This window comes from Panthera uncia, chromosome A2 (genome assembly GCF_023721935.1).
Source record: "Panthera uncia isolate 11264 chromosome A2, Puncia_PCG_1.0, whole genome shotgun sequence".
NCBI classification, from domain to species: domain Eukaryota; kingdom Metazoa; phylum Chordata; class Mammalia; order Carnivora; family Felidae; genus Panthera; species Panthera uncia.
Genome location: NC_064816.1, coordinates 3,966,264 through 3,978,573, shown reverse-complemented (window position 1 = coordinate 3,978,573; position 12,310 = coordinate 3,966,264). Strand labels below are relative to the sequence as shown.

The window sequence follows — 12,310 nt, the reverse complement described above, 5'->3', positions numbered from 1 at the left end:
CCTGCGCCCGAGGGGTTGCGCGCGCCGCCCAGGAAGTCTCGCGAGAACGAACGGCGGCGGCTGCCCTTGGGTGCCGGGAGGCGGTCGGGTGTGCGGTGTGGGGCCAGGGGTGCGCGGTCATGGTGCAGGCGCTTCTTCAGCAATACCGGGACATTCCCGATGGCACCGAGTGCCACCGCAAGACCTACGCCAGTACCACACTGAGTGGTGCCGCTGGTGAGCGCCGCCCGGGCCCCGAAGGCAGAGGCTGCAAGGAGGTCATGGAGTCGCTGGCGGCTGTCCGAGGGCGTCTTGGGGGGCTGGGGATCTCGCAGGTGGCGCATGGTTGTCACCGGGGTGCCTGCGGTGGCCCTGGGACGCTGGGGAGCTCTTGTATGAGATAGATTTTGTAGGCGTGTCAGACTAATTCAGAGGGCGCAGGAAGTCCTAGGGGGTCTGGAGCTGGGTATCTCACGGGGTGACACGTGGGGGTCGTGGGAATGTCTGGGGAGGCCATGAGGGACTCTTGTGTGAAGGGGGTCCTGCAGGGTTGGAGGGCACTGGGAAGTGGTACCTGTGACAGGCTCTGGGGTCGTCAGAAGCTGCTCCCGGGTGCTGGGATTTAGGGGTTATTGTTGAAGCTGTCACCAGGCTCCGGGAAGTCGTTGAGTGGGAGAGGGCCGTTATCGGGATCAAAGGAGCTGGGGATTCATGAGACTTAACAGGGTTAAGTTGAGGTTATTTGGGGGCGGGGGTGTGGGGATCGTGGGTCATTATCCTGGAGGGGGATGAGGTTTTCTTAGGGTCCAGGAGAGTGGGATGTTTAGGGATATCTGAAGCTTTAATTGGGACCACCAGAGGGGTCGTAGGGGTGCCGAGATCATAGATGCGCCGGGTCAGGGGTACTATAAGGGTAGCCTTGGGAGGGCATAAGGGGATTCACAGCCCTAGCACTCCCTTGCAGGGGAGACCCCAGTGACTCGCCCCTTCCAGTGTCCCTTTTGATGCTCAGTCTCTCTGAGAAGTAGTAGATAGGAGGTTTGGGCCACCTCCATGTCTCCAGCTCCTGAAACGAGGCCTGGCAGAAGTTGAGTCTCCCCCAAGCTACCATTTTCTGCGTGTTTAGTGAGATCAGCGGTTATCGTGCCCATTTCTCAGAGATGGACACTGAAGGTCGGAGAGGTGTATTAGCTTCCCTTTGGTCTTTTGGAGCCGGTGTGCAAATCCAGGTCTGCTGATCTGGTCCTGAGGGTGGCTGAGGCAAGGACTGTGCATGCAGGGTGCTTGTGGAGGGGTCTGAAGAGAGAGGGTCGAGGGGGAGTCCCTGCGGATGGGTTATGTGGAGTCTGTTCGAGTGGTGAGTCGTTGGGACGGTGGAGGTGCATGGCGGGATCTCTGGGGGGCCTTGAGAGAGGGGTGGGCAGTGTGGGGTTGGATCACTGTAGGGGGAAGTTATTGGGGCACATTCTTTTTTTTTTATTATTTGGGCACATTGTTTTTTCAACGTTTTTGTTTTTTTTTTTTTTTTTGGGACAGAGAGAGACAGAGCATGAACGGGGGAGGGGCAGAGAGAGAGGGAGACACAGAATCGGAAACAGGCTCCAGGCTCCAGGCTCCGAGCCATCAGCCCAGAGCCTGACACGGGGCTCGAACTCACAGACCGCGAGATCGTGACCTGGCTGAAGTCGGCCGCTTAACCGACTGCGCCACCCAGGCGCCCCATTTTTGGGCACATTCTTAAGGGGCGATGCTGACATTGCGGGAGGCCTGGCCGAACTTGGTGGAGGCTCATGGTTGTGTCTAAAGGAAAGTTAAAGCAGGAGGGGTCGCCTGAGGGGCATGTGGGGCCTTCAGGGCGAAGATTTGGGGGATTTCGAACCTGAGAAAGATACCAACGTTGGTGTTTGTGAATGGGAGTGCATGTGTTTGATCACAAATGTGCGGTCCTTGGGGGTGGACTGGAGTCTCAGGAGGCTTTTGGGGGAGACTGAGCACTTTCCAGGAGTGGGGTGCTGAGTGAGCCAGGAGCCTCTGGGGGAGGGGGGTTGCTGGAGGGTCTTTTAGGGAGGGTGGGTGGAAACCTTTGACAGGGGCGCCAGATCAGGCAGTGTGTGTGTGTGTGTGTGTGTGTGTGTGTGTGTGTGTGTGTTGCTCACTGTGCCCGCCCGCGTGTTCGCACTGGCCAACTCCATGCAACATACGGGACTTGGCTTCTGGATCCTTCCTTACCTCACCCTCCCTCATTCCCTGCCTCCCCTCAGCCCTCACTGAGAGAACACTCTTGTGTCCCATCTGGCTTTCCTGAGATGGTGAGCCCCTGGGGAGTGAATGAATGAATGCACCCAGTAACTCTTCTTTTTTTTTTAATGTTTATATATTTTTTTGAGAGAGCAACAGAGCATGAGCGGGCGAGGGGCAGAGAGAGAGGGAGACACAGAATCCGAAACAGGCTCCAGGCCCTGAGCTGTCAGCACAGAGCCTGACGCGGGACTCGAACGCACGAACCGTGAGATCATGACCTGAGCCGAAGTCGGATGCTTAACCCACTGAGCCACCCAGACGCCCCTAGGCGTTCAGTAACTCTTTGGGTTGGGGGATGGATGGATTAGGGTTCACAGTAACAGTGAATGAATGTATGAGTGAATGAAGGTACAGAGGAACCAAATGAATGAATGAGTGAACGAATGAATGAATGAATATGGGTGCACAGTGAATGAATGAGTGTGTGCATTGTGTCTGGAGGTCACTGCTGGGTCAGGAAGGGGGCCTTCAATGGGGCGATGGGGGGCCGTGGAAAGGTCTGAGTCATTACAGACCCTCGTGTGCTGGGGATCACAGGACCTGGGGAGGGGGGGCTGTGGCAGGTCACCCGCCATGTTGGATGGTTGCTAGCAGAGAGTTGGGGCGGGGCAGTCTTTGACCCTGGGATAATCGGGGACAACTGGGTCACGCACTCCCAGTTCTAGGACTTCTGAGGGCTCCGGGGTGACGGGGGCACTGTCTGTGTGCGGCCTGGAACGTGAGCTGGCAAACAACAGTTCAGTTTTGCTGGGATGGGATAGGCTGGGCTGGCCCTGGAGGTCCCTATGGCAACTAGGCCAGGCTGGGGGTCTATAGGGAGAGGAGGGGTGTGTTGTCTGCCCTGAGCAGGGTCAGCTGGAAGTCGGGGAGCCCCGCGTTGGGCTGTTTCTGGTGACTCAGAGCCAGCCAGGTGGGCTTGGTCTGCCTCCCACCGAGGAGGATCTGTTGAGGGCAGCTGCCCAAGGGCTTGCCTTGGCCTCGCCCCAGACCCGCACACCAGCCCAGGCCAGTGTTTGCTCAGGATGCCCACGGACGGGGCCTCTGTCCTCACCACCCACCCACCGCTCAGCTCCAGGCCCGGCCCCCGGCGGGCCCCTCATGCGTAAAAGCCAGTGTCGGGCAGGGAGGCCGGGGCGACAGCAGAGATGGAAAAGCTGACCGGGTGGTGAGGCCGGGTGGGCGTGAGCGGCTGCCGAGCCAGCCAGGTGTGAGGGATGGCCCTAAGCCCAAGCCGCTAGCAGGGAGGGGGCCCCAGGGTGATGAGGGACAGGCCCAGGAGCCAGGTCTCTGCCAAGGAGGATTAGGCTGAGGAGCCCAGGGCCCCACGGGAGAGTGCAGCCTTGGACGGGAGTGGGGAGCAGGGCCTGTGGGGTGCAGCTGTGGTGTCTGTGCTGACCCTGGAGGCCAGGGAGCGGCCCAGCCCACTTAGGCCCCAGGCCTGTGCTCCTGTCCATTGCACGCTGGGCCGGTGCGCCATGGAGGGTGAGGGGTCAGGCCTTGCGGAGGGGGGCCTGGGGTGCAGAGGTGGGGCTGAGAGCCCAGGTTCTGGAACAGCAGACAGGGCTGGAATCCCACCTTGGCTGCTCAGCAGCTGTGGGGCCCCGGGTGAACCCCAGAACAGTCCCTTCCTGGGCAGGGGGGTTGGTTCGGGGGTTGCTAGGAGCCTCCTTGAGGGTGCTGTGGGGACAGAGGGACAGAGGGTTTCTCTGATAGCAGGGGGGACTGCCCCCAGCCAGGGCTACGCCTCGCCTCGCCTCGCCTCGCCTCGGTGCCCAGGCCCCGGTGCCACACACCTCACCCGCTCTGGTCCCGCAGGCCTGATCTTCTCCGCCTACAGTGTCACGCTACAGCCGCCAGATTCCTTCCTGGAGGGAGTGGCGAGGACAGGGCGATACACATTTACTGCAGGTAAGGGAGCCTTGGCTTCTCCTTGGGGGCCCTCCTGGCACTGGCCCCTGGGCCCTGACTCGGCGCCCGCCCCCCCCGCTGCCACCCCGACAGCCGCCATCGGAGCCATATTTGGCCTCACCTCCTGCATCAGTGCCCAGGTCCGAGAGAAGCCCGACGACCCCCTCAACTACTTCATCGGAGGCTGTGCCGGAGGCCTGACCCTGGGAGCGCGCAGTGAGTGAGCCCCCCGCCCCTGACCTCCGCTGACCACCACCCCCCGTTCTGTCCTGGACCAGGGGCCAGCTGTGTGGAGTGCTCGCCCCAGCAGAGGAGAGGGGCTGCCCCAGGAAACCTTCCAGGGCTTTTGACCCTCCGCCACCGGCCAGTTCAGCAATAGTAAGGGCAGCTGCTTCAGCACCTACCGCATGTGTACCTGACCGAGCCCTTACACCCTCCTGTGGCTCCCTGCGACATTCAGCGTGGCCCATAAGGCCCTGCACAATCCGCCCCGTCCCCTCCCTGCCCTCGCCTCCTCCCTCTTTCCCCTTTGCTCGCTCTCTACGAGCCACGTGAGCCTCCTTGCTGGTCCACCAAGCCAGGCCGGGTCCTGCCCCAGGGCCTTTGCATGTGCTCTGCCCCCTTCCTGGAGTGCTGTTCGCCCAGGTGTCAGCACAGCCCCCTCTGTGTATGATCTGGAACCCCCACTGCCCTCATTTCCATATCCCCTTCCTCTGCTGCAGCTTGTCAGAGAACACGAGGTCACTGCCTGTCTCTGCCACCACCGCACAAGCATAGAGAGGGTACATGGTCCTTGTGTTGCTGTCCCTCTCCCAGCACCCAGAGCCCTGACTGACCAGACACAGCCCTCCAGGGGACTTCCACTCACCGTCCCTTCTAGAGATGCAGGAAGGGAGGCTCAGAGAGGGGGCTTGGGTGGCCCGAGGTCACCTGGGAACCAGCAGAGGTGCCTCCCTAGTGGGAAGGCAGGCCGGGGCCCCACGCCAGCCTGGCACAGTGGAGCTGCCCAGGCCGGGAAGCAGACAGTGCTCTCTCCACCTCCCGTAGCCCTGGCCCACCAGCCTGCCAGTGCTTGGTGGAACGTGCCAGTCAGGCAGAGGGCAGGCACGGTGGAGGAAGGCCCATGCATCCTAGCCTTTGCTTTAAGACCTTGGGTAAGGTCGGGTTTGACGTGCACCCCCAGCCTGCCGTAGGGGTGACCCCTGCATACAGCAAGCAGACCTCCCTCCCCAGCGACGGCTCTCGGGCAAGCAGGGGCATTCTGTCCCCTTCCGTTCCCAGTCCGCAGAGCAGGTACAGGGCCCGGGCCCTGTGGCCGGGGCACAGGCTGAGACTCGACAAAGCGCCGTCCCCTCCACAGTCAGGTGCCCCACCCCCGGACCCGACAGCCTAGATCCCTTCTTGCCTCCGTTTCCGGGTTTCCGCGCACGTCTTCAAAGTCAAGGGGTCACGCGACTTAATCCTCAAGGAGCCCTCAGCCTCAAGGGAAGGACATGCTCTTGGGCCCCCTGGGTGGCTGCAGGTGAGCCCCACGCGCGACTGACACCACCCTCCCAACTCTGGCAGCTCACAGCTATGGGATCGGAGCCGCCGCGTGCGCGTACATGGGCACGATCGCCGCGCTGGTCAAGATGGGCCAGCTGGAGGGCTGGAAGGTGTTTGCAGCACCCAAGGTGTGAGCCCCGCCGCCTCCCGGGTCCCCGGCCAGGTTGAAATGCGACGAGAAATAAATTCTGTGCATCCTTGTGTGTGTGAGTCTCCCGCCCCCGCTCCCCTGGCGTCTGCGATGTAGCCCTGTCTCGGGAGGGCAGGGCGGCAGTGACACCCCAGCAGCAGCCCAGCAAGGGAGCAGGAGACACGGCATCTGGGTTTGTTCTGACAGGGCCCACGGCGCCAGCTGGGCCCTAAACACAGGGCATCTGGGGGTGGGAGCTGGGCACCACCCCCCACGGCCCCCCTGTGCCCCCCCACACAGGTCACGGGCCATCCCCTCTCTGGGCACCATGGGGGGGACACACCCAGGGCCCACGCACAGCCTGACTCCAAATTCCTTGGCATTGGAGCGGAGCACCCCAGACGGGCTGACCCAGGAGCTTTGTCTCCATGTGACAGGTGGGTGACAGGCCACCAGGAGCCTGCAAAGCAGGGGCGCATGGCAGGAACGGGAGAAAAGAATCCTGATCCTCGCCCGCCGCCGCCTGTCAGGCCCAGTGATGTAGGCAGCTGCAGAATGCTGGCACGGCCCTGGCCCCCCGCTCTCCGCAGGCCTGGGTCTGGCTCTGATTCCTGGCAGCCGGAAAGGGAGGCTTGCTCCAACATGTCAAGGTGGACCATAAATTAGGGCTCTCGGGGCCCTACCCCGGGGAGCAGGGGTATGCACGGGCGGCGATTGGGTCCTGGCGGGGTCTGGGCCCTGAGTCCCCCTCCTCGCCCATATCTGGCCCCATCCCTCCCGCTTTCTTTCCAGCCCGCCCTGGTGCCAACATGGTTGGAAGCCAGACTTGGACCCTTGCTTTCCTCTGTCCGCCCCCGGGGTAGTCACTCAGCCAGGTGTCGGGCAGCTAAAATTCGTGTGCAGAGCCCAGGCCCTGCTGGCATTGCCACCTCTGTTCTGTCATTACCCCGCAGCCACCCTGGGTCTCCTGCCAGAGTGGGCACAGGCACCAGCCCAGGGGTGCGTCCGGGCCTGAGAAAGGCTGGAGGCTCCCCCCACCCGTGGGCCGGGAGAAGGGGGGCCTGCCGAGCCCCGAGAGCACTCTGGGGTCCCAGACCCGTGTCAGAGTCCCAGCTCGCAGTTCTTTACTGGGTCTGTCCTCCGTGGCAAGCGGGGACGGCAGGGTCCCTCCCTCAGCAGTGTTCAGGGACAACGGAGTAACTTAGTTTCCAAGGACCGGGTGCTGCTGGTGGGGCCTGTGGTCACTGAGGGCTGGACCAGGGGGACCTGGTCAGGGCCGTGCCTCTGGTGACGTCTCAGCCGCCCAGGCCTCCCCTCCCTGTACATCCTTCCTCAGTCCCCTGGCTCTTTGCGAAGCCCAAGCCCCAGAGGGAAAGGGAAGACTCCTGGCCAGCCAGTCCCTTCCTACCTCCCAGCCTCGGTTTCCCCTTTAGTCAGCTCAGACCAGGGCTGTGCTCGGCACCTACTCAGCCCTCTCTGGGCTGGCTGGCTGGCTGCCAGTGTTGGAGGGGGCCTCTGCCAGGGCCCCCAGAATGGAGCAGGAGAGAGCAGCTGCCTGCGGGGCTCCAGGGAGCCCCCAAACCCAGACCCCCTTGCCCATAAACATTTATGAGGCTGTGAGGAACTGACATCATCCTGCCCCCCACAAAGACCCCATGGGGGTGGCCCTTGTTTATAGCATCCAGCCCCCCGCCCCCTCCCCAACACACACCTTTGCCTGGGACACCACCTCCAGCCCCAGCAGCCCCTGCTCGGGGCAGTGAAGGACCTTTCCAGAGAAGAGCGGTCCCCTGCCCCCATCCCGAGCTTGATGAAGCCATTTCCAGCCCCAAGCAGTCTGGTCTGGAACCGAGAAGAACTCAGAAGGGGCCTGGGGGCGAGGGGGGTGGAGGGAGAGTCTGAAGATCCAAGGCTGCAGAGGTCCTGGGAGATGTGCGTGAGAGGGATGGGCGTTCTGCGCAGATGGCAGCCTGATCCGCGAGCGGCACGGCCAGTGCGTGATCGAGGAGGGGGTCATGTTCCCACCAGGACAGACCTCTGGGGCAGTGGGACACACACTCCCCAAAGACCCCCTCCCTGGAGGCACACCGCCCAGTGGGAGCAAGTCTGCAAGGGCTGCCTCAGCCCTGCAGTCTCAGCCGGGGGTCTCGGCCAAGAAACCGGGAGCGGCTTAAATGAGACAAAGGAGCCTGCGAGAGCCTCTCCCAGCCGCCGGGAAGGCTCAGTTGGTACTCTTAGCCCATCTAATCCTTGCAGCAGCCCTCAGAGGGAGCTCTCACTGGTCCTGTTTTACAGATGAGGAAACCGAGGCCCAGAGAGCAGGCCCGGCTCACAGCAGGCACGTGGCGTTAGTTCTGTGGTTATTACTAGCCGTTGTTGGGCAACATGTCTCTGAAACACTTCCCAAGCGGTCGTGATTGGGGTACAAGCAATCCAGTGGGACAAGGCCAAGTGATCTCAAAAGCAACACTCCCCACCGATTCCTTTAAAAAGCTATGTTGGTGGGGCGCCTGGGTGGCTCAGTCGGTTGAGCGTCCGACTTCGGCTCAGGTCATGCTCTCGCAGTCTGTGGGTTTGAGCCCCGCGTCAGGCTCTGTGCTGACAGCTCAGAGCCTAGACCCGGCTTCAGATTCTGTGTCTCCTTCTCTCTCTGCCCCTCCCCTGCTTATGCTCTGTCTGTGAAAAATAAAACAAAAAAAAATGATAATTTAAAAAGCTATGTTGGATGTGGGCTGGGGGTGCCTTTTGGTCCAGGGTGGGACATACCAGTCTATCTTTTGAGAGGGGCCCATAGGGCCTGAGGGGCTAATTCTTTCTCCCTCTCACCCCTTTGTGAGTCCACCGTCTTTTTTGTTTGTTTGTTTTTAATAATTTATCAGCGGGGAGAGCGCAGGCAGGCCAACAGCAGTGAGCCTGATGCAGGGCTTGAACTCACGAACTGAGAGATCATGACCCGGGCTGAAGTCTGACGCTCAACCGACTGAGCCCCCCCCCAGGTGCCAGAGTCTGCAGTCTCGAGATCCACTCTGGATCTCCAGGACCCCAAGCAGGGGCCAGCCCCCATCATCACCCTCCTGCAACAGCACACTGTCCTCCCCCGACAACGTCTTCTCCGAAGCAGCCACCAGAGGGTGGCCATGAGCATCCCAGTCCTACCCTCTGCCCACAGTCCTCCAGGGCTCCCACCTCCCTCAGAGTCAAAGTCTGAGGCCCACAAGGCCCTGCGTGACCTGCCTGTCCCCTCCCTACCTTCCCCTCCTCCCTCTCCTTGCCCGCTCTGCTGGCTGTTCCTGCAACACGCCAGGCCCAGGGCTGCCCCAGGACCATTGCTCTGCTGTGCCGTCTGCCTGGAACCCTCTTCCCCCACGTGTCCCCACAGCTGCCCCCTCACTTCCTTCGGTTCTCAGCCCAAATGTTACCTCCTCACTGAGGCCTCCCCGAATCCCCACACACACTTTACCCTCTTCTTGTCTTTGCCCATAGAACCTCGAAGCTTCTGGATCCCACATCATCATCATCATCATCATCATCATCATCACGTGTATTGTTTAATGGGCTGTGTATCTCCTTGAGGGACTTATCCTGGCTGTCACACCCTTGGGTCAACAACCAGCCTAGGAACACAGCAGGACTCCATAAGTATGTGGCCCAGCCCTGCTTCCTGAGTGCCAGCCCTGGTCAGGGTCCCGTTCACTACACCCCCATTCGATGACAGCTGTGGGGGGCGGGGCAGGAGAAACCATCCATACCCAAATCTCAAGTCAAGACTCGAAATTCACTTACACGTATTGACTGAGAACCTACGTGTGCCATGCACGGTCTGGGGCCTGGGTGGGGGTCACATCAACCAACAGCACCAGTGACCTCGCTCCTTGCCGGGGGGGCCCAAAGCCTGGTCTTGAAGGGAAAAAAGAGGAAAAGAGCAGATTTTTAAAATGAGCAAACAGGGGGCGCCTGGGTGGCTCAGTCGGTTAAGCCTCCGACTTCGGCTCAGGTCACGATCTCACTGTCCGTGGGTTCAAGCCCCGCGTCGGGCTCTGTGCTGACAGCTCAGAAACTGGAGCCTGTTTCAGATTCTGTGTCTCCCTCTCTCTCTGACCCTCCCCCGTTCATGCTGTATCTCTCTCTGTCTCAAAAATAAAAAAATAAAAATGTTAAAAAAAATTAAAATGAGCAAACAGGCAAGCATGTTTTACACAGAACTGTGCTCGAGAGAGAGATCATGCTGACACAAAAGGCACGAAGGTGGAGGGAGGTCTCTTTAGCTAAGGGTGCTCAGGGAGCTCCCAGAAGAAAGCAGCCTTGGGGTGCTGTGGAGGAAGGGTGTTCCAGGCAGAGGGAACAGAGAGGGTGGAGGTCCTGAGGCTGGGTTGAGCCCGGTGCACTGCCCCAGTAACAGCTAGGAGGCCATGCAGCAGGGGGCGACGCACCATGGGATCCTCGTGAAGGGAGGAGAGGGGCCAAAGTCAGGTCATGTTTCCCAGGTGGGACACAGCAAGTCAAGGCAGAGATTGCCGTCCAGGGGGTCCTGCCTCCTAGGATACCAGGAAATCCGTCCTGCCATTTCTCTTGTCCTGGCAAAGACCCCACCCAGAGCCGCACCTGCCCATGTGAACACACCCAAAAGGGCTGCCCTGGGAGGGGGGGCCTGAGCCCTGAATGCCTTGGGGCATCAGACAGCTGTGCCCACAGGTCCTCATCATGGAGGGGCGGGTGGGGATCTTCCGACTGGGTTCTGGTGGGGAGCCTCAGCCAATGTCACCACCTCAAAGCCTAAAGCCAGGCTGGTCCCCTCACTTCGGGGGTTTCGAAGTCAGGGGCAGAACTTGCCCCCCTAAAACCCCTGTCTGGCTTGACATCTAGGGCTCAGAACACAGCAGAGCCCCCACCCCCAGTTCTGTGGATACAAGGCAGCCACAGCCAGAGGGTGGCTTTGCTGGTGGGGAAACTGAGGCACAGAACAGTCACCACCCCCCGAGACGTCTCGCAGTTTCCCTGCAGTTATCCCTCACCCTTTACTCTGGTCCTCCTCGGATTGGGCAGCTCCCAGCCCCGTGTGGGGTCTCTCCTCAGAGCCAGCCAAGCGGCCTGGGGGCTTCACGGAGGGCTGGGTGGTCGGCCCCAGCTCAGCCCCAGCTCAGCCCCTCTCTCGCACCTCCAGGAGCCCCGCTGGACTCTGAGCATTCCCTGAACCGGGGGAGGAAAGGTGTGAGCCAGGGCAAGGCTCTGGGGGGGGGGGACCAGACAGGCGGGCGGGAGGGCTCTCAGCCCAGTTGGAGGGGAGACCCATGGCCCGGCCTAAAGTTCTCCCTCCTTTCTGAGAAACCCATCCAAATGCTTTTATTTTACTATTTTTCCCCCCCACAGCAGCCTTGCTAAAACACAGTCTACAGTTTCTTTTTTTCAATAGGTAAAACCGACAGAGACCACAGAATTTACAATATGCCAAAGGGTGTTCCAAAAAAATACCTCTCTCCCCAGCCACCACCCCCCCCGACACACACCCTGCCGCCCTCCCCAGAGGCCGCCAGCCGGGTTTCTGGTTTCTCCTTCCAGCAATGTTCCATGCCGAGGCAAACGTGTCTGTATATTTTCTTTTCCTCCCCCAGCGAGTAGATCGTACCGCCCCTGCTGTTTCGTAGGCCCGAGTCTGGTTTCCTGACAGTAACACATCTTGGATTTCGTCCTGCCCAGTAAAGACTCGGGTCTCTTGCTTTTAACGGCTGCATAATATTTCATCCTGTGGCTACATCGTCATCCCCTTCAAAGGACATTCCTCGGTTCCCAGGTTTTTGCTACCGCCCCAGTGCAGAGTTGAAGGAGCGCCTGTTATACACGGTTTGCATGTTGCTGAATACAGCCGCCCACTTCCCGAACTTGTTTAAATTAACGAACTTTCTTTTCTAGAGCGGCTTTAAGTTTGCAGAAGAAGCAGTAGAGCCTCTCTGCCAACTCCCCTCCCACAAGCACACACACACACGCACACACAGTGGCCCCTTTTGCAGTCTTGCATTACTGTGATACCTTTGTTACAACTGATGGTCCTGTATTGATACGTTGTTATAAACGAAAGTTCAGAGTGGACAGGTGGTTCCCTGGTGGTGATGTGCATTCATTCATTGGGTCTGGCCAAATGGATCATGGCAGGTAGCCACCTTCGCGGGATCACGCAGCGTCGTCTCACTGCCCCCCCCCCCCCCCGCCAGATCGTCCGGGCTCTGTCCCTTCATCCTTTCCCACCCGCCCCCACCGGGGCAGACACCGATCTCTTCACTGTCTGCACAGCTTTGCTTTTCCAGAATGTCACAGAGTTGGAATCATACAGCGTGTAGCCTTTTCAGGCCGACTGCCTTCTAGGGATAGGCATGTAAGTTTCCTCCGTGTCTTTTTGTGGCTCAATGGCTCGTTTCTTTTTAGCGTTGAATGACATTCCGTTGTCTGGATGTC

The 12,310-nt window shown here is 60.2% G+C and overlaps 1 protein-coding gene across 1 annotated transcript; it reads left to right on the top strand.

Moving 5' to 3' along the window:
• The first annotated feature begins 60 nt into the window (after positions 1-60).
• On the top strand, positions 61-5,936 carry NDUFA11 (NADH:ubiquinone oxidoreductase subunit A11). The gene is made up of 4 exons (XM_049639704.1): positions 61-216; positions 4,096-4,188; positions 4,282-4,404; positions 5,755-5,936. Exons 1-4 carry the CDS (start codon positions 120-122, stop codon positions 5,865-5,867), a joined length of 426 nt encoding a protein of 141 aa, XP_049495661.1. The 5' UTR covers positions 61-119; the 3' UTR covers positions 5,868-5,936.
• The last annotated feature ends 6,374 nt before the right edge of the window (positions 5,937-12,310 follow it).